We start from the raw sequence: 23,206 nt of genomic DNA, 5'->3' as shown, positions 1-23,206 counted from the left end.
GTAATGATACAAATGAACACTGGGGTTCGTCTTAGCACCTTGTCAAAACATCTTGCCAATTCTATCATGCGTGAGAAAGTGCGATTTAAGTAAATCGGCTCACTGATTAAAATTGTCTTGGGGCGATGCGGAGAACAAGCATAATCTAGCTATCTTTTAGCTTCAGGAGTTACTGAATAGGTTTTTACGCAGTTCTGTCGATACAATAACGTGGCACACCAAGAAAGGCTCCACGGGGAATGGAACTCAGACCATCGACGTTCCAAGCTGAGAACTGGTGTCTCTTTTTTGCAATTAACAACGATTCCTTGGAGTGAATGTCTGTGCGAATGATTATTTTCTTGAGTGGTAGGTTCCCTAACTAGCCGATGTGAGACACAATGGTCCAGGTCAGAGCACGCAGAAGCCTTACACGTCAGGGTGTACACATCTTCACCGGACAAAGAGTTAAATATCACGACGTCTTGTCAATTCGCTTCAGGTTGCTTTTTTCCCTTCATAAGGCCCATGGGCCCGCCACCACTTGAGGAGCAGGTTTCTACACGGAAATGTCCCTATGTTTGACGTGTGCAAGACTTGGCGCTCCTTTGTTCAACAATGAAGAGCTAGAGCGCCAAAATGTCAGCGAGCAGTTGTCGTCTGCTCCACAACCTATCTCTACAACAGCCGTAATGACGTGCTAACAAAGATGGGATTAAGAAAAAGTACGAGGAAAGAAAATACCAGCTTTTCTTTCTTCATCCTTAAAAGTAAATTTGTTTTTTCTTGTTTTCATGATCTTCTATGTGAACTCGGGATTACCGGGAAGCAGCCGAGGCGCGGGGCAGGCTATATTGGACACCATCTTGGATTGGCTGCCAAGGGCCACATATAAAAGATGGAACTTGATTGAGACATGTTGAGAATTAGAAAAGAGACTGTAATCCGTTTTTCATCTAGCTCCAGGGGCATTTGAATGATTGCGTCTTCTATGACAGTGCTAGATGAAAGCGGCAGTAATCGGGAGACATGATATTACAGTATGTCTTTGTAGTGCGATTTCAGCATTTGACTGGGAATTGAACATTTTTGAAAAAGTGTGCTGTTCGCCTATATTGTCGTGGCTACACAAATATTGAAACTAGTACTTTTGCTTTATGTCGTACCGTCTTGTTTGATTTTTTTGCCAGTGCTCTCTAAAATGTGATTGATGCTTGTGATGCATGAGCCAACATCATGGAAGAAGCTCCACAACGGCAAAGACAGAAATCTGATTACCTGACGTTAGAGGTTCTATGAAAGTAAGAGCTCTGTACATCAAGCCAACCTAAAAAGTAGGTTGGTAATATCTAGGTATGGCATCATCTAGGAAGGACAACAGAATCACTACTAGTTCACGGAACGCCTGGGACCACGCAAAACCAAAACGCCATATGAAACAGATACACACATATCTGATTATTTGTGACCCAATTGTCCTTGATTTGTTTGTTTGCTGTTTGAAGCACATCCTGCAATGTTCCAGCTATAATAAGGCTTAAATAAACCAATCTGGATCACACAAGACAATCCAGTGATTGACAGCATGAGCATCGATTTACGCAATTGGGCTACAATGACATGCATCAACCAGATTGTGAGCTTAACCACCCAATCCCGGCAGTTGCCTCTTAGGACATGCATTTGTTGCTGAAGACCAATCGTGTCTTCAAAGGTATAATAATCCTTGAACTGGACCGGTATGAGCACGGTCTGGGTAACAGTGCTTCCACCCCCAACCCGACCCCACCCCTACATATACACAGTTTCTCTCTCTTTCTCAATTTGGGAAATCGAGTAGTTTATTTTATTTTGTTTTTACGTTAGAAAATTAATGCCATGCCATGCCACGCCATCTGCTCGAAACATTGACATTATTCACGGTAATGATTGTCATTTATGTGTTTTGTGAAGCCCTACGACTATGACAATATCCTCATGAAAAACATCAGTAGCCCAGATATTGAAGACATGCAAATACTGTTGACTTGCGACCCAGATTTTCTTCATCCTGCAGTTCATAAATTTGTTCTGCAGCCATGCTCGATGGTGGTAGCGATAGTACAGAACACCCGATCCATGCTCCAGGTTTCATTTCTTGAAAAGATGTACTTCGATTCTAAGAGAGGTGAGGAGAGGTGAAATGGGGTTTAACGTCGTGCTTGAGAATATTTCCCTCATCAGACGACGTGCATGCGTGTGTATGTGTATGTGCGGCTGCTTGTACGAGCCCAGACTTAAGCTGGTTTTATAGTGCTTGCCCACTGAGATACAATGCCGCAGTGAAGCTTGAATACCCCACTCAGACACACTATACTGACTCCGAGCCGACCAGTCCTTGTTGTACCCATTAATGCCGAGCGCCAGGCAGGGACCAACAAGTACCATATTTTAACGTCTTTTGGTATGACGCGGCCGGGGATAGAACCCGCGACCTGCCGCTCTCCGGGCGGACGCTCTAACCACTACACCACGGAGGTGGTCTTTGATTCCAAGAGAAATACTGTTTCCTATTTAACGTATTCACATCGAAATACACTGTAAGGTCAAACAAAATAATTCCATAGGTCTCATAGGAGGTGGTGGTAGCCTAGTGGTTAAAGCGGTCGCTCGTCATGTGGAAGGCCCAGGACCTTTCCTCAAAATAGTGTTCATCCAATCGAACTCTGAAAAGACAATGGCGTCGAATGTTTCCTGGATCTTTATAGGAATTGGATTGCGAAGCCCGTATATTATCCCTGATAATCGAGGATGGAGAAGAGTGTTTTGAAGCCCACTGCCTTTTCAGTGGGTCTTTTCTTACAGAAATTAATGGTCAATAACTATTCTTGACCCTCTTCGGAGCGTCAAGATGCACAGGAGATATATTATCCTGAATTATTCAACAGTAATACAAATAGGGCAGCTTTACATATGGTATTGGCAAACCTATAAACATACTTAAGAGTGAGTTTAGTTTTACGCCGCACTCAGCAATATTACAGTTATATGGCGACGGTCTGTAAATAATCGAGTCTGAACCAGACAATCCAGTGATCAACAGCATGAGCACCTCCTAACCCGAATCTTCACGGGTCTACTTAAGATGAATGTGGGGTTCAGATATAGCATATTATGGTTCCGACGTCGTAAGGTAAAAGCGGCGTTGTGGCCTAGTGGTGAAATGTGGGAAATCGAACCCGGGTCTTCGGCGTGACGAGTGACCCCTTTTACAATTACGCTACCCAATCCCGCCCAAATCTAAGCGGATAAACGTTCGCTTACAGGTGTTCGTTCATTCTGGAGATTCCTCATTGTCAGATCAAAATAAATATGTTGCGGTTTTATGCCACTCAATTGTGTTGGAATTGATGCAATGGTGGTCAAACATGGATCTTAATAATTAATAATTTATCTATAATATAACAAACGGTTTTTTTTCGGGTTTTTTCAGTAAGAATAAATATCCAAATTGATCGTATTTCGCAAAATACAAAACCCTCTAAATCCACTGAAATAACGTAAGTAAATCGATATACCGCTTAAGCATCGACCACGACAGACAATACCACATCACACGCACAGAAAACAGGCCCGATTCCACAACTTGACGCCACATCCCGCTTCCCAACACAATGTCTCCCGTCGATTCAGAGAGTGATCATTTGTTTTGTATTGGACATAAAATAAATAAGAAACATGTCTGTACTTTCTGACAGCTACCATAAACGATTAGTGTTCCACTTTAAATATCAATACACATGATGTAAACAATAAGCGTAATTAAAGTGGGATTTCACAGATCGTTGTCGGCCTTGGGAAATATTCATTGGCTGTGTCTTCATCTGAGTGGATAGATCTGAGATGGGTTCACTCTCCCTTCAGAAGGACTCTCCACAAGTGGGCCGTCACAATAGTTCGGGAAAGTGCACTTAAAACACTAGGAAGTACAACTAGTTTACAGAGAGTCAACACCACTCACACACTACACCCTTACATAAGCATGTGTACTCAGTCTCAGCCCTCCTAAATGTCTACAAATATAGATATAAAGGCAAAGGTTTTATTGTTTTGTTTGGAGATTTCCTACATTTGTGCCCTGTAAGAAGGAAAGGCGTTGTCGCTTGAGTGACTGAGTGCTCAGACAAGGTGACGCAATTAGCAGAGTAAACTATACTATTCAACTTTGATAAGGAAACTGAGCTAGACCATATCCTTAGAAATTGGAGGAAGTATTCGGAAATGTGTACAAATATTACATTTTTATGCATAAAGTCAGCATGGCCTGAATTCATAATGCTTACTACTGATCGTACGATTAATATGCAATAAGAACCAAACACATCCACGGTGAAGATATCCCTATCAATGTTGAGTAGTATCCACTAGACTCCTTACCATGAACCGTTATACTATCCACAGATGACATGGTTATGGTGTATAAGGTAGGTAGTATTTAGAGTTTTATCAATTGTGAACGATATTTTGATACATATAGTAGATTTAGACCAAAAATGTCTTCAAACAATAAAATAGGTCAACATCTGATTTCTTGTGGAAGGGTAGCAATGTAGTTTGTTTCAGTTCCCTTACCACTAAATTTCCTTTCCGCCCAGCCCTCACAGTAAAGCTATAGCCCTAAATGAAGCAAGTCTAGATTTTTCACAGATGTTGCTTGTTTCTGTCCAAATTATTGAGTTTCAGAGGTGAAGCATTCTTCAAAGTAATCATGAGGTTCAGGTGTTAGCTGTTCCCGGAACCAGCTTGCTACACCCTTACATGAAACTAATAAGCATGTTCATTAGTGAGCGAGTTTTTACGCTGCCTTTATCAATATTCCAGCAATATCAGGACAGAGGACACCAGAAACAGGCTTCACACATTGTAGCCATATGGGGAATCAAACCGCGCTCTTCAGTGTGGCGAGCAAACACTTTAACCACTCGGCTACCCCTTCGCCTCCTTCATGTTGGAAATACTTGCAAATAGGTATACATAAATATACAGCAATAGGTGCTGGGTATTAGAATTGTCAGTTCTTGTCAAATATGTATTCCTCATCAAATGTTGAGCTGTAAATGTCTTCCAAGCAATTTTATCACAAATTCATTGTTTAACTGGCAAGTTGTCAATATTCCATGGTGGGCCACAGTGTCTTGACCTTGAGCTTGGCAAAAACAGATTGTTTCTTAACTACAGTTGACTTCTGGTTTTTGCTTCAAAGGTAACAATTTCACACTTCAGTCCGATATCTACTCTTAATGAATCTTGAACACTAAAACAACTCCAGGGCAACCCGAAACAAAACTGAAGTCTTTGTAAGATGTGCTGGAAACATTTATTCATGATGTCTATAATCTTCACAAACAGTTTCCTCATTCAAACGACAGTAAATAGCAACATTCAACACTCTCCCATCCATTTTAGCGATCAAATATGGCTACCATGCCCACAGTGTCACTATGGTAACAGACGTCATAGGACAGCTCCAGTGCCACTTGTATTCCAAAATGGCTGCCAAACGAGTCCATCATCATGGTAGCAGTGAAGGCGACCAGCTCATAAATGACCAAGTTCAGCACTTGACCAACTATTGTACACTCAAACCTAGTCTTTACAGGTAATTCACATCTGTACTGAAAACAATATTTTTTCGATAGTTTTACTGCAAATTTACAATGACCAGTATAAAAGAAATATGAATATACAATGCACTTTGGAAACGTATCTGATCCTGTTGAAATTTTGTGTAGATTTACTCTTTTTTGAGATGCAGTTTCATGATCAGGAAAAGAAGTGATTGGGTCTTTTTTTCTTTGTTCCCAGTTCACCACGGTGCCAACAGATATGTCAATAAAGTATCCACAAAAGTTTATCCATAAGAACATAGCACGTACACAGGAAAAGGACAGTCCCCTCGTTCTGAGGTAAACACAGCAAGTCGTCCTTGCTGCAGACATGGCAGAAAGTGATTCAACATGAATGACTGACATATCTTCAGTCTTTGAGAGCTCAAAATCCAAAAGTTCTTGAGATACCAAACATCAATTCAAAGATTTGCTATCTCCTTGTGATACGAAACACAAAAATAATGCTAGCTCTCCTTGATCGTGAGATCACATGATCAGTCACATGGTCTCACATCACATGATCAGTCACATGACACACAAGTCCAGGAATGGTTCACTGAGGTACACAAAATAAAATGCATGTATTATGCTGCTTTGAGATGAGGGAGGGGAGAAGGGGGATGAGGGAAAATACACATTATCTCTCTGGACTGCTCTCTGTATGTTCCCCGCAGACAACTGGGATTCATGGAGGAGCCAAGGAGGCATTCAGTGGAAATAACTGAAGACAAGCCAGCATGCACCTGGAAAAATCAGGCTTCAATTCTGGTCCAGTAACTCCAATATATCCGCAAGACTATGTTAATACTGAGGCTGAAAATCCAAATATATCTCTCCAAGTTGTGTCCCTGGTACCCTCAGAATATGACTTCATATAGCGTGGCTTTCTTGTCGCCGGAGCCAGTAACGATGTACTTGTCATCAGCTGATATGTCACAACTCAACACAGAGGAAGACTCCTTGGACTGAAACAAAAAAAATATACATTACTTTCATGAACACATAATCACAGGATCTACAAGTAGATCTTTGATTATTTAAAAATATCATAATACTAAAAAATGTCAAAAGCACCCATAGTTAGAAGGCTGTATGTTAGAAATATCAACAATGATAGATTAACAGCAACTGGAACAACATTTTATGATCTTTTGTGTGTGTTGGATATATCTGACGTAATCATTATTAACACCAAAAACTCTTACAAACACAAAATTTAAAAATGTATGAAATGAACACCAGCCATTCTTGTTATCAATGTCTTTTTTTTCAGTGGTACATTAACTTCAATCCTGAGTTGTAAATTTCTGAAGTGAATGGCACACATACCTGGAAAATACTTGCTCCATATGGCGTTCTCCAAGCGTTGAGGAGATTGTCTTTACCCGTGCTAACGAACCACTTGCCACAGTAAGCAAACTTGAGAGAGAGGACACAGCTCTCGTGCAGATGAAGCTGGTACTTGTCTGGCTTGCTGTGATGCAACACCTCCACGTTGCTGCTCTCCATGCTGGAAGGAAGCAACATTCTAGCATAAGACATACTGGAAGACACTGAGGGATACCAAGAGATACTGGGACAACCCAGAAGATATTGGGACATACAGGGACATACTGGGAGACACCAGGGGCATACTGGCTACTGGGGCATACTGGGAGACAACAGGGGCATACTGGCTACTGGGACATACTGGGAGACAACAGGGACATACTGGCTACTGGGACATACTGGGAGACACCAGGGGCATACTGGCTACTGGGACATACTGGGAGACACCAGGGGCATACTGGCTACTGGGCATACTGGGAGACACCAGGGGCATACTACTGGGGCATACTGGGAGACATACAGGGGCACATACTGGCTACTGGGGCATACTGGGAGACACCAGGGGCATACTGGCTACACATACTGGGAGACACCAGGGACATACTGGCTACTGGGGCATACTGGGAGACACCAGGGGCATACTGGGAGACACCAGGGGCATACTGGCTACTGGGACATACTGGGAGACACCAGGGGCATACTGGCTACTGGGACATACTGGGAGACACCAGGGACATACTGGCTACTGGGACATACTGGGAGACACCAGGGACATACTGGGAGACACCAGGGGGGCATACTGGGAGACACCAGGGGCATACTACTGGGACATACTGGGAGACACCAGGGGCATACTGGATACTGGGACATACTACTGGGAGATACTGGGAGACACCAGGGGGCATACTGGGAGACACCAGGGGCATACTGGCTACTGGGACATACTGGGAGACACCAGGGCATACTGGCTACTGGGAGATACTGGGAGACACCAGGGGCATACTGGCTACTGGGACATACTGGGAGACACCAGGGGCATACTGGCTACTGGGACATACTGGGAGACACTGGGGGGGATATGAAGAGAAAGCATGAGATACCAAGAGATGCTGTGACATACTAGGACCTACACACACAATAATGTAATTTTTAACATAAAAATAGTCTTACAGGAGTTAAAGCAGTTTTCCTGTATTTTCAGTCAGGTTAGGGAAACTTTCCACAAGATCATTTACCAATAGGACAGATACATCTAACAAGGTTAACATAGTGATATTTCTCTTTGTTGCAAGTTTTACAAGTAGGACATCATTCATGATTGGGTAATTTAACTCTGTATCCTGTACAGTTAGACATGATAATGACTAACACCTACCCGACAGCGAGCCACTCCCCTGTAGGACAGTACCCCAGGGAGAAGATCTGTGATGTGAAGTCGTGCTGCTGTAACTGACGACCCTGGGGACAAAAACGTGTCAGTCTTCATCTGTAAACTCTCTCAAATATAGTAACGAAAAGGAGCTAACATTTTTACAGTATGTAAAACACGCATTGCCTCTCAACTATCAAGTAATACACTTCAGTCTTATCAAGTTTTTAGTTGTAGGAAACTAATCCACTTCATCATGATATGATGGCACACAATCGGCCAGAGTCCTGATGCATGAAGTGTTTGTAGCATTACAACCTTCAGTAACTCTTTAGTTCATCACAGGCATACGAAAGTCATAACCTAGACTACTTTGTTCAATGGGACACTGTGTAACACATTGTGATAATAAATCTTATCATTTTAATCTTTGGTCAAGGAATCCCATGTAGTTGACTTGTTACCTCTCTGAGATCCCAGGATCGAACTGTGTTGTCCAGACCTCCCGTCCACAATTTGGTACCATCGGGAGAAATATCAATACAGCTAGCGCCATCTGTGTGACCTTGGAATTGCCTGAAGTCACATAGAAGACGTAAATGAAGCAGATGAAATCCATTGAGCTTAGGTCAATATTACCATGTATATTTCTCCATTTACCACACAAAAACCTGACCAGGACTTGTTTGTTGCTGATTAACTCAACATGAGTTAGTTTTGGGTATATGTGTTTCTGTCATCATTTGTGCCATCTTTCTATCATCTAGATGGGGTGTTGTTGTTTCTGACTAGAGTCAGGTTGCGAGTGTGTACTTGTTTCTGAGTCTCCAAACTAGTGCCTCTTAATTTGCTAAGGGTGTGTGTTTGTGACTTACCTAACCAGTGTCTGGTTATGGAGATCCCAGACTGCAATGTTTCCGTCACTACAACAGCTGAAGCAGACTTTGCCGTCAGGACTGATGGCAAGGGCGTAACATGCAGGGGCACTTGACGTCAGTTCGGCCTTGATTCTTGGGGTGGGCTGAAAAACAGAAAGTTACTTAATAAACCACACTATCTATTCCATAGAAACTTCGACAGTGTACCAAGCATTTATTTAAGCTTCAGTTAGTGATATTCCTGCTATATTATCAACATCCTTGGCCAATGATGATGATGATGTCATGCAATAACCAAATCGAGCCTGACCAGCCAAGTCTAGCATTACCTAATCGATCCTAACAAGTCCCCAACAAGATTGTGCTCAAGCGAATAAAATGGTCACAAGCTAGTTCATCACAGCAATTTCAGCAACATAACACTCAAATGTAATTATGACTGAAGTAGTCTACAAGATACTCACCGCTGCCAAGTCCCATATTGACAACGTGCTGGCCTCGCCTCCCACTATCAGTGTGCGGCCATCTTGCAATAACTTGATAGACCTAATGTAGTTATCTCTTTGCTGGAAAAAAGAAAAGGAAGTGATAAAATATGAAACATCCCAAACATTTCATATGTCTCGATCTCAGACGTCATATGTACCATTATTTATCAAAGGGTATTTTGTAGAACTCACCAAACATTTGATATGGTTTGATCTTTGACATGAATCATTATTAATCGAGGAGTATTTTGTGTAACTCACCAAACAGTCCAGCTGGGAGACAGGAGACTTGTTGCCTGGTTGACTGATGTCCCAGACCTTCACACAGCCCTGGAACAAACAACATCTCTTAGATCACACAGTAGCTTCACATTTTGTTTTACCGTAACAGTGTAAAGGTCTACGATTACAACATAATTTGCACCTTTAATATTTTTGAAAAAAGGATACATTTATTCAAACTTTCTACCATTCCTTACCTTGCCTCCTGTATACACGTGTCTGGTCGGGTTGCTAACGGTAACTGCACACACAACCTCCCCATGATTCAATGTGTTTATCTGTCGAGCATGACGCGGAATGCCTGGACCAATCAGAGCGTCTGGAGGAAAGGGCACCGGCTGCATCTGACCGTCTGCGCTCACGTGAAAGGAATATGCTCTGAAATCAGAAAACAGTATTGCAATAATTGAACTTATGAATACAGTTCTCTTAGAGCCAAATAATGAGCGAACAATGAACAATATTTACCAAAGGTCCAGTTGAAAAATATATAGATGTTTGAAACTATCATGTTCATATCAATCACCTAACACAACTAACTCATGTTTTCAGATGGAGAGACGAGGATTACTACTGGTAAACCGGTTTCTAACGATTTTTGAAAGAAACTGTGGATGGTGGCTACAGATAACAAGAATTGTTTTTCAGTAAGATAAAAGGGGAGAAATTCCTTTCATCTACTAACTAGATGTGTACTTTTTTGTATAGCTGTATCATTTTTAAGTATTGAGAATGAAGGGAAATTCATAAAATCTTCAAAATCCATCAACACATGTGAAACACAAAATATAACCACATCAAAATTCCACGGCACATACATGGCACATGATTATATAATAACTAATGACACTTCACATTTAATAGAGAGGTTTAGTATTATTTCCACAAATAAGATAATAATTATCCACCACTGAATGTCTTTAATATCAAGAAGACCTTTGGTGAGAGGCAGAGGAAAAGTCTTAACAAGAGTTGCCTCCCTTGCAATGCCCTTGGTTCTCTTCTTCACAGACTTTCATGAGGAATACACAAACCTCAACCGTTCACTTATCCCATGTTGTAATACCACATACAAATGACCATATACATTGTAAATTTAATAATACTGTTACGTTTCACCCACACCCGAAACAAACAATGAGTATTTCAAAGGGAAACAACGACTTTGCCATTTCGTGTAAATTGGAAGCAGATGTCAGATTTGAGCTTCTCATGTCTTACGATGAACTCCGACAAGAATCTACTCAACCACTAAGGTGTGGAGACACAGATAGATGGAGCATGGTGGTACTTACGGTTTACCCCCTGGAATGCTGCCGAGTGCCGGTCTCATGGGCCCCACACTATGAGTTGTGGGCTCAAACCCCTGAAACAACAGGACCCTCAGTCACCAATTGATTGAATGACATATATACAAACACAACAGTAACTGTAATCATGGTCTCATATTTTCCACTTGGAATGTGGAGAAGCATATAACACAAATATAAAATGTAATGCTGGTGATTATGTGTTCCATATGGGCCTCCTCTCAAAAGTACTAGAATTGGCAGTTTCCTAGGAAAGTGTCATCCTAAATACAACATGTTACTCCTGTCTAATTGGCCACAAGATATTTCTCTAAAATTGTAATGAATGAAATTTCAAAAGTTTCAACAAATTCTTCAAACACAAATAAGGATGATATATCCCGTTACCTGCACACTATCCAGGTCATAAGATCATCATACTATCAATACATGTCAAGTTAAGAAAGATGAGATAACAAGGACAAATCCACACCACACTAACAGCATAGCAACTTGTCCTTCTACAATGTGGTCTTACCATGGGAGCTCTGGAGTAGTTGTTGAGGGGGCTTCCCCCGATGCCGTTAGGCATGACGGCGCCGTTGTTAAAGGCACCCGGGCTCAAGTCCCCCGGCAGTCCTCCATGGGCTGCCGCGGCTGAATGCGGCATTAAAGGAAAACCACCTATACAATTAAAAGACGTAGACAATGTACCATTGGAACAAGTCTGGCAAATACTAGGTTCACACTCCAGGCTGTAATCTGCATCTTTTGAATATTTGTAGAAATGCTGGCAATTGCTCAACACCATTGCTGAAGGCCACTTTCAGCTTTGTTCCAGCTATGACAGCAGTCTGTAAATTACCAAGTCTGGATTAGACAATCCAGTGATTGACATCATGAGCACTCAGCAACACACTTTGGGTACAATGACAAATCTGTGAGCCAATGCCCCGATCGTGTTAGTCACCTCTTTCGACAAGCATTGGCTGCTGTAGACCGAATCTACGTCAGATCCTCACAAGTGAGTTGCTTAATAGGTCCAACTTATGTAAGAGTAATAAACAGAATAAACTTCTGTAGAGATTTATAGTATTTATGCATTGAAAGTGTTACAATGTAGTAAAACATGTTAGGGTTGTTTCAGTTTTAGTTTTTGGAGTAGTGATCTTTAACATCTAGAAACTGTTGAATCTTATTTCTTGTTCTCGTGTTGATTAACAACGGCAGTAGATGAACATTTCCTTGTAGATACTGGACAGGAATAGAATGAGAAACAGAATGTAACTGGGGCACTCGTATCCCTACCCGTCCCACTAATGAAGATGTCTTATGCTTATAATGGCTACATCGATTGTGTTATCATGACAACTGTATCAGATCTTCAAATGCTAATTCTGATGCAGTGCACTTCTGAGGCATTCCTGGCAAACTTACTACATGACACCTGATGTATCCCGTATGACAACTCCTTGTAAACAACTGCTAGACATGCACCAATCACGGCATGACAGACCCTCCAGAATACTACCACTACACTTTCTAAAGCTGATCTATCATAAACTACTTGAAGTCCACGTCAACTAGTTTTGAGACACAACTGGCCTTAGATTCTAGTCACAAAACTCTACATCTACCCTATCTAGTTTTGAGACACAACTGGCTCTATATTACTAGTCACTAGGCTTTACATCTACCCTATCTAGTTCTGAGGTGCTAGCTATCCTCAAAACTCCCCATACCAAGAGGATGGACTTTGGCACCTGGTTTCCCGGCAACAGAAGGGCCTGATGGTCCGGGGGTAGCACTTCCTGAACTTGTGGGTGTGGCAGATTTGGAGACGGGCGTAGCAGCCTTGTCATTCTGGAATGAAACAGGGTTGATTCAAAAACAAATATCAAACTATTTAAAACATCTTTAAATATATTTGTATGAAAGAATGAGACATCAACAATATTGATTATTTGACTGAGAATAAAAAAGGCAGGCTATCAGAGACTGAGTATACATACCTCGGCAGGCTATCAGAGACTGAGTATACATACCTCGGCAGGCTATCAGAGACTGAGTATACATACCTCGGCAGGCTATCAGAGACTGAGTATACATACCTCGGCAGGCTATCAGAGACTGAGTATACATACCTCGGCAGGCTATCAGAGACTGAGTATACATACCTCTTTGTTTTTCAAAGATGAAGAGCTTGCATGTGAAGAAGTGTCACTCCGAGGGCTGCTACGGTCGTCTACCTTCTTATTGTTAAGAAGGTCCTTATTCTTTTCCCGAGGTGACATTTCTCCGTTTAAAGGAGATGCCGTATCCTGGAAATGGGGGGTATAACTCATATTATTTCAATGTTAAATGGAATCACTGCTCGACCTGATAGTAGTCGACACTTTAGCAGTGTTTCAAAACTTCGTCTTAATGTAATGTTTACAGTGTCACTACAGTCAAAACCAATTCATAAAGTTGCACAATTGCAATAATTAGTTAATTCTCTTGAAAAGAGTGATTGATTCTCTTGTTTCGTGTATGAAAATCTTTTAAACAGACAGCATGTTCCTACTTACGTCTCCAACATCAACAACTAGATCCTGATCGCTCTTCTCTCCATCACTGTCCTAAAAAAATAACAAACAGGAGGTTATATTTGCAATATTCACCAGGTTATATCACTCGTACCTACCACTCAACACATCTTAAATGTACACTTAATGGCATCTCGACATTCCTGTTCTGCATCACAACATCAGCTCTCCCCAGCTCACACTGTCAAACCAGGGTTGATATATAACATGCTATATTTGAGATTACACATTTTCAGTAAAATAGAGATTCTAGTACTTTTGTTGGGTCAAGTCCCGTCCAGGATTCGTACCCACCCCTCAGAGTCGGGCACCTAATTGCCAGCACACAAAGTCAGCCTTCTAACCCATTCAGCCAGGGTGGAATCACAGTGAAAGCTGCGATGGTTGAATTGGTTAGACAGCTGACTGTGTGCTGGCGATTAGGTGCCTGACTTTGAGGATGTGGGTACAAACCCAGCCAGGACTCAACCCAACAAAAGTACTAGAATCTGTACATCACTGAGAAAGTGTAATCACAAATATAAGTTAACACATGTTACATTTGACCACTTTCTAAATGGCACTGTGTATTCCCAGGGTTGATATCACCTAGCATGGTGAACATGACATCAAGGCTACATTGTGAAACAAGCCCTTTGTACAGTACAACTGTCTGTAAAGTAATTAAGACATCAGTCACAGTGAGGCTCAAAATAAGAGGACATTGAATATCAGAGGATCATGATAAATGTAGAAGGCCATCTGTCTTTACCATATAACAAGAAATGTTTCATCATAGCTTGAAAGACTTTCTTATAACCACAAAGTATGATTGATTTAATTCTATACACATCAACTTGCATTCATCTGTACACGCCAAAGAATGAGTCAGCAATATCATGGCAGGGGACACGAGAAATGGGCTTCACATATTGTACCCATGTGAGGAATCGAACCTGGACCCTCTATGTGTCAAGCAAACACTTTAACCACTTGGCTACGTCATCACCTAATCAAGCTAAAGAACCAACACCATGGTGTACAGTCTTCCTCAAACTCCATACAGCAATATCTGACTCATTACCTAGGACAAAATATGTGTCAAGCAGTGCAGTGGAGCTGTTGTTGCAGACTGTCTATGACAGTATTTGCATTTCATTACATGAGGTAGACAGACAGATATATTCTGATCATTCTGCTTTAAGCCAACAGACATTTTGTTATTTCCTTCTAATGCCTAATGCCTTTTCATAACCGTTATTAAATGAAGCAAGACCAATCTGGATTAATATTGTCTGTCTAACATCTCGTTTTAACACCAAAGACAATGGATATTTTCTACTGATGCTAAAAGGATACACTGGACAGTCAGAGTATAAAAAGTCATTACTCATTTTGCATTTCAGGAATAACACTTGGAAATTCTCCAAACAAAAAAATATACTTACTACTACTCTCTCTTCAGGTCTTCTTTTCTTCGCTGAATCATTCATATCAGGAGATCGACTCCGATGCCGATATTTATTTTCATGAACTGGGGGTGAGGCAGACCTTCTCTGTTAAATAAAATCCAATTATTTAGAAAAAAATTCAATCACAAGGCCCACAATTAACATTGAAACAAATATATAAAACAAAACCACACTTTCTTAATATTTCATATATCATTCACAGTATCAAGTCGAAATCCAGTTAAATATATGCAGCTGCAAACAAAATTATTCCCCAAATCCAATTAAAGAAGAAACCATATATAGGCATCCTATTATTTCTGTAATGTGACAACTCTGGAATTCCATTAGTGCCAATGACTACATATATCCAAATAGAAAACTGATTTATTCTCACGTGATAGCATCTACTCCATAGTTGCGAGGTAGTGATATTAAAACTAGGAAAGAATCATCCTAAAAAGCTAAATCTTGACCAAGTTTGCACTTTTAGGCTATGGGCGTGGTAATAATAACACAAGCATTCACAATGACTCAACAGAACTATTTTCAAAAAGTGAACACACATTTCTCAAAAATGTATCAAGAGATTTAATTTCAATACGCCTTCACATGTATTTACAAACTCAAGAACGCTTTACATTTTGTAATTCTCAGGGGTGTCCTTAAGAGCCCTGGGTATGTTTACATTGAATCAGATGCATCGCATAGTCCAAGTCGATTTCAGGAGCTGTAATATTATATTTGACGTGTTGTTTGACAAAGCACAAGGTTGTATTTACCCTGTGTGTAATATCATTACGCAAACAGCCATGCTCTTATCCGAATTCATAACATAAAGTGGTCCTTGAAACTGGTGTTTTTGTCTGTCAATCAATGAAGAATTTTTCATTTGCTTATGCCATAGCTTGGAGTGGTTTATTAGATTTAACTCTAATCCAAATGTGCAGGCCCTGTTTAGTTCCAGTGTACACTGTATTAACCATATTCAGTATGCATTGCTCTTAATAAAGAGGAACATTAGCTTCACAAGCTTGGCAGGTTCAAGGAGCGTTGTAAGCTCACAACACACTTAACACGGCTCTCTAACGCGTCTGTTCACCTTTAATATCTTAATATATCACATTCCGCAGTTAGTTTTCTTTAATACGCTTAACAATAAACCGTGCTGTCAAAGGCCATTTGATATATGACATTACAATTCTTTTTCAAAATTCAAGCCGTAATAACAGTTGTTTATCACACAAGTCCCCTTGGGAGACTAGGAAGGCTCCGTGGGAGAGCTCTTTAGTATTGGAGGTGCAAAAAAAAGATTATCTCTAAGGAAGCAAAGGATTTTCTACAATCTGATTGGTGCATACAAGTATTTGACATCCATGATTGGTCAATATTAATTCCTCCACACAGAGTTTGTCAGAATAAAGTGAGTCATTTTTGAAGTCCAGAGCGACTACAGATGAAGTCTCCATGCGGTAAACAAAGAGAATACTTGAGTTGTATTTGACTTGGCTGGGCCTAGGCTCTTGCTAAGCGATGGTATTTGCACATTACTGGTTCTCTAGCCTCTCAGCAATGTACAGTGCTCGTTAAGAAGCAACGAGTGCAAGTCAAGCACTTCGTCAGATGGCGAGGATAAGGGATTATAGCAAATGAAATATTACAGTGTTTGGATAAATTTTCAATAGAGGTGCCAGGCTTGCTAATATTTGATGTACTATGTTGAGATATGGTTCTGCAAGGCCAAGGAAATCCATTACACATTGTGTCAATACTATCAGATGATCAATGCAATTTAAACTGGCAAGAGTTATGGCAATACTGATAAGTTCAGCAAATGTTTTACCTCCGTCTAGAACCTGGTAAATAATACCAGTTTGGTTATTGTGAGTTTAAAAGTGGACACCAGTGTTGGTATAGTACCTGACGCCATGGCTGAAGGAGGTGACCTCGGATATGAGATAATGTCTGCTCACACAACGGTGACCCCACAAGGATCGCGTTGTAATGGCAGCTGACCTCCTGTTTGTAGGAGCAAGCAGACTAAGTATTTCCAATCAAACACTACCAAAGGTCTGAAGACTTAACACAACCTAGTAGATTATCCCACACTTGTGCTTACGCAGTTGTAAGTAGTTTCAGCAGGAATAGCAATTGAGATTTCAATCAGGTTCATCATATTTCAAGGCTTATTAATATGGTTAGTATTACAGGATAATATTCCAATGTAAAAAGAGCCATTAATCAAGTGCTACATCTTGAGTCTGGCTAGCATACACAGCCACTACATAATGATTTCTCCATGCTTCTGGTAAAGGGACGATGTAAGTGTTGGCGGAGTACTTCCAGAGTTAAAATATCTTCTTCAGGAAATGGTTTGCATGGTGATGGCCGAGTCATGATTTAACATGCTTTGGCCAGTATTTCAGTCATGTAATGGTAGATCAGCTTATTGTGGGAGGAAAGCCCCACATGACTAAATCTGTAGCACTCAAGTAAAACAAGTACATTGTACAGTCATAAGAGAGTTGGACATCTGACCCCTAACAAGCAGATCCAGTACTGTGAAGGGGACTCAACTCTGCATTAGAAGTTGCAGCTTCTAAGGTCACTGGGCAGTTCACCATCAATAACAGTTTCCAGATTACTTTCACTCCTACTTACTAGTGTTGGGAATTGGTTAAAATCTAATAATTGATGATTGGTCCTTTACAATCGATCAATCATCGAAAATAATTGGTTAGCGTCATTTATCAAATGTTCCTGTTATTTTTGTTAATGCGCAAAAAAATAAAGAAATAAACATGTAGCAATTTGTGGGGTTTTTTTTTGCAAATTGCATAAAGTCCATTTGCAAATTTTGCATATTTAAATGAAGATTAGTATGTTATCTTTAAGATAAATTCAATCATGACTTGGAACGAGCTTGTACATGTAGTGCTTATGAAATGTAAATTTAATAACACAGACAAAACCAGCCTTCTGAAAATATTGTTAATGCAAACAAATGTTCCAAAATTGGTCGTGTTCAATTGTGAGAAAACACTAAGATAGCTTAATCTTCGATTATTTCAATTAATCGGACCACCACTACTACTTACAAGTGATCATGCCAGAATATTCAATTCGAAAAGCAAAGAGCTCCTTTAAGGCTTCCTATTCCTCATCCCCCAACCTGATCTGACATCCACGAAGTACATGCTGTTATCACTTCCTCTCAGTACTGATGATGAAAGCAGAGCATTTCCACGAGATACGATTGTGACACTTGAAAATCTACCAAATTACACACGGATTTCCTGTGGGCAGGGCTGGCACGTCTGCACTGTCACCATGGTGAGCCACTTTGCAGCAACCTCCGAATGATGGGGAGCGTTATAAACACCACTCATCAACTATTTAGACAATTTTTGTAAAAAGATTCCAAATACGGTCTGGAATAAATCCAAAATTAATCATTACAATCTTTGATAGGCTATCATTTACGTCGAAGTCTTGAAATAACTAGCCGCATGTCAGCAGACATTTTTAAATGTTGAATTAAGGTCAACGTTAATGTGTCACATCACTAAATGCCCTCTAAACTGAACTTTGGACTGTTCACTAAGCAGGGAAGTTCATTACACAATTTAAATGTGAAGAGCAATATCTATCTAAATATGAAAAAGGCATAGAAATAGCAATACACTGACTGACTGAGTTTCGTTTTACGCCGCTTTTAGCAATATTCCAGCAACATCACAGCGGAAATAGGCTTCACACATTGTGCCCATGGGGGGATTTGAACCCGGGTCTTCGGTGTGACGAGCCAACGCTTTAACCATCAGGTTACCCCACCGCCCCAATAGCAATACAGTATTCTGGATAAATGGTTACAAATTCCATGTCTCATTTTCAAAACATCCTTGTGACTTCACAAGGAGACATTATTGATACATTGGGCGATTAATCAAAAACAGATAGGAAGAATAGTTGGGGCGGGAACAATGAATTTAAAGTGTCAAACAGCATGCTAGCGTTTGCTCAGAATCCTCATATCTTATTTCCAGAAAAAATCATCCATGCAGAGATGGTTATGCTAATATACAACGTCAGAAAACTGAGATTATCATTTCACCAAAGAATGAACCTGTTCACAAAGATTCTTTGATCAGCCACGTTGACATATAAAATTTGAACCAGTTAAATATCAACCAAATCAAAATATCAGAATGGCAAATTTATTCCAGTTTCCTTGCTTATTTGGCGCCATGTCATGAATCCCCTTCAAACAAGCCTGCTCTATCCATTATCTACTGGCATGGTATTGGATAACTCTTTACATCTGCCCAATGGCAAGATATTTACACAAACTGTGATATTCTAGGGTAAGTATTGATCAGAACCACTTAATTATTCCATGGGTCAAAAAATATTTACAGTCAGAATCATTACCAGCCATTAAAAAGGACTCTCACAATCAATATGTCCAACAGAGCTACACTCAACTCACACTGCTTCAACAACTTCTACGAAAAACATTACATGAATAACTCTGCGATATGAAATAAATACCTAACACAATAATCAGAACTGCCAAGCATTAAACCGAAATCTTCTTATTTTTAATCGCAGGGTCGGCAATCATGAGCAAACAACAGGTCTACCACCACTGATCCATCTAATTGATGGGTTAAGAAAAATATCTAATTTGTACACGGGGAAAAGCACTCCCTCAGGGAAAACAAATAAACGGCTGCTAGGTAAATACCACCATAGGCTAGAGTCAACACTCGCAGGCAGGATTATTGTAATTCCACCATTTTCATCGTCACAAAGTAAACTTAGACATTCTTGAATATTTGCTTTTGGTTCCATTTGAACCAACATCCCTTACAAACAGCCTCAAAAGGATGAATTTATTTTCTGTCAAATCCTGAAATTTTATTCATGAGGGCTCCCACACACAATGCCGTGTGTTTGGCTGACAAGTATTTGAGAATTTGAATTGGCTCTCTGCTGGTGATTTTAGTTTAATCTTTTCAAAGATAAAAGAACCCACCAACCACTGTCACATTATCGCCACCAACACCTTGAGACGGAATTTCTAATCTTGGGCACTAGGAGTGAAGTGTGTTTAGGGATTAGGGACAAAAAGCACCCAATTAACAAATAGCAATGAATGCACTCAGTGGCCTGTCAAAAGGGACAGCTTCTGTGTCACAAATTCCTTTTCAAAACAGTGCGAGCATGTCTTATATCTGCTGAAGTAAATATTTACTGCCAATCTTTTGGACTTAAGCGGTTAAGAATCAGGAAATTGGGAAACACAATGAGATGGAAACGATGAGACGACATGTTATTGATTCCATCTCATGGCAAACTCCATGCTGCAATGGACCTCTATTTAGTTTTGCCATTGGGAGTCGAAAAACAAAACAAAGTTTATTTGTTTGATAATATTTTTTTTAAATACAAAGTTCAGCGCCAAACAATGCCTCGGCCACATCAGCACTAAATACTGAAATAAATACTTCCTCATGAAACTGATGGGTCCTCAAGTGTTGTTATTGCAAACCAAATTATGTAAATACAGAAGTATAAAAAATAATTCTTTGCCTTGTCAATGATGAATAAACATAAAACAAATTGTTTGGGTTATCCATCACATTTTCAGACTTCAAACCATTGGTTAAAACTCAACTAAATACACATCAATAAAACAAAATGATATCCATTTCAGAAATATATAATTTTGTAATCGTCACATACCATAATAATGATATATATAAATGATAATACTGTAATGCTACTCATAATATCAATTCATATCTTATGCATATTTCCAATGCGATTTGTTCATTTTGTTTCATATGAAGATATGTAAGTGCACAAAACATGAAATGTGACGTTAAAATCATACTGACATTCCATATGCTAGGGATGAGTGAAGATATCCACAGTTCAACAATTTGGATCAAATATTCAAAGCTGTCATCTCATTTCGCATAAAAATTATCTATTGATTTCCTGAAAATAAGGAATTTATTATATGAAATATTGATGATATGTGAAGGAATACTATGAAAATATTTCTTATCTAATACACAATGATATTATTATAGCAACTCTGGCTCCGTTCCCTAGTTAAAGCAGCATATCACTGATAAGTGATAAAAAATACAATTTATACAATCCACATAAAAGGGTGACAGATACCAAATGTTCGAAACACTACCAGCAGAGAACTGACGTCAACTTCAACTGTTGAAGGGCCTTGAAAGGTTGTCTATTTTTCTAAGATATGGGGCCCTATTTGGGAAATTAAACTCAAAAATCAGTCGAGGCCCTATTAGGGTAGTGCAAGTGCAGTAAACATTGAAGAATCAATACAAGCAAACTCATTTCAGCCGGGCTGAAGATAATCCTTTGTCACTTGTGTGAGCAAATACCCCCCTGTATGCAGAGGAAGACCTTGTGTTTAAACAGCGCCCTCTATATTCGGGTTCAGATGAAAGATGTCGCGGGATGAGAATCGTAACCCACAGACTGCAAATATTGTCCGAGTCGCGGAAGAGCAAACAGTTAATATCTTATGACAACACTTGCCGCTGGCCGTTGTTTGAATTTCACACTCCCAGCATGCACTACACATCAAACCAACAAAGGCTTTCCTGACAAATTGGACAAGTTTTATTTAAAACTTTTTCTGACATTTGTTTTGTTTCGTAGTTAATATTTTCAAAGCAACAAATATTCTCGGCTGTTTTCGTTTGATCTACGTCCGAGATACTAATGAATCCTCTATTGATACAGCAAAGATTTGCGAACATATTTAGAAATGTGTTCAGAGTACTACGCTAAACTTAGATAGGCGAGTTTTCTGTAACAAAGGTAAATATTACTGTGAAAACGGCTTTGTGAAACCTTGAGGCTACGGTAAATAATAAAGCGCCATGTAATTTACTTTGAGGGATGTACAGCAGCTTTCAAGGAGGGATGGGGCAAGCAAACGTTGTGCTAAGAATAAGGACACAGGATGAATATTCAAAAGCGTTTCACCCTCGTTGTAAAGGGATTAAAGCGAACAGGTCAACAACTTATCAAATATTGAAATAAAATCTACTTAGGGTTATTTACAGACACCGACATAGTACATCAGCGCCAGGACATTGTAAATATTGGAACTTTGTAATTTCATTATATATACTTCCCAAATAGAACAATTTTGTAAATTTGCAAACCACAACTTCTTGCACACTGCTCACTTCCGTCAAAGTTGAACTTTTGGGAATCAATCTCATACATGAAATGTCTATCGTACGTTGTCAAATGGTCCAAATATTTTATTGCAAAAGTGTTTTGAAAACCACTGCATTTTGAAAATATGACAGACACTGTTCATCTTTGCTTAACAAAAACATATTTCTTAAAGTTTATAAAAAACAAAGAGATTTTTTAAATAAGAGGTATTAGCTTTCCACAGAGACATTTCCCTTCGTAAGAAGCATTTGTTTAGACAGAGAAAGACCAAACTTCAGTTGATAATGCTGGTGTCACAATCACAGGAATGGGGCTGAAATTTGCCGACCCAATCCAACAAACACAGTATAGCGTTGACGCCAAACGACCAAGTAAGAACAAACATTGCACGAACACTGAACACAGTGATTCTGTCAACATTGTCAGGCTGATTCCTTTAACAAAATACAGGATTCATTTCAGACTGTTTGAATGTGTGTATTTAGAACTCAAACTTTACTCTTACCACCTCTGTCCTGATTTGTCATTCAAAAATAAACGAACATTTCCTCACATGTTGTCATTAGCATACATGACTGCTTCAGTTGTTGGCATAGAAAACCAAACGAAAAAGCAGATAATGATGTTTCCCTACAAACTTATGGAAATTACACCTCTTACACGATGTAATACAGGAATTATTTCTGT

At 39.8% G+C, this 23,206-nt stretch overlaps 1 protein-coding gene across 8 annotated transcripts in view; it reads right to left on the bottom strand.

Moving 5' to 3' along the window:
• Positions 1–5,316: 5,316 nt before the first annotated feature.
• Positions 5,317–23,206, bottom strand: part of LOC124290971 (transducin-like enhancer protein 4) — a 39,838-nt gene continuing 21,948 nt past the window's right edge. For 5 of the 8 annotated variants that reach the window (XM_046727824.1, XM_046727825.1, XM_046727826.1 and 2 more), the window contains exons 9-22: positions 15,278–15,385; positions 13,833–13,883; positions 13,440–13,583; positions 13,005–13,125; positions 11,801–11,946; positions 11,269–11,339; positions 10,171–10,351; positions 9,953–10,021; positions 9,668–9,769; positions 9,201–9,346; positions 8,790–8,901; positions 8,332–8,414; positions 6,957–7,137; positions 5,317–6,592 (exon numbers count right to left, since the gene is read on the bottom strand). In XM_046727824.1, coding sequence (XP_046583780.1) covers positions 6,485–6,592; positions 6,957–7,137; positions 8,332–8,414; positions 8,790–8,901; positions 9,201–9,346; positions 9,668–9,769; positions 9,953–10,021; positions 10,171–10,351; positions 11,269–11,339; positions 11,801–11,946; positions 13,005–13,125; positions 13,440–13,583; positions 13,833–13,883; positions 15,278–15,385 — 1,623 coding nt within the window. In that variant the 3' untranslated portion in view covers positions 5,317–6,484. The remainder of the gene's footprint in view (positions 6,593–6,956; positions 7,138–8,331; positions 8,415–8,789; positions 8,902–9,200; positions 9,347–9,667; positions 9,770–9,952; positions 10,022–10,170; positions 10,352–11,268; positions 11,340–11,800; positions 11,947–13,004; positions 13,126–13,439; positions 13,584–13,832; positions 13,884–15,277; positions 15,386–23,206) is intronic. The other 3 variants (XM_046727828.1, XM_046727827.1, XM_046727832.1) reach the window with 3 other exon arrangements.

The sequence above is a fragment of the Haliotis rubra genome, unplaced genomic scaffold (genome assembly GCF_003918875.1).
Source record: "Haliotis rubra isolate DU_JTF1 unplaced genomic scaffold, ASM391887v1 Scf48, whole genome shotgun sequence".
NCBI classification, from domain to species: Eukaryota; Metazoa; Mollusca; class Gastropoda; order Lepetellida; family Haliotidae; genus Haliotis; species Haliotis rubra.
Note: the sequence above shows the minus strand (reverse complement) of the source record. Positions and strands in the feature narration are given on the sequence as shown.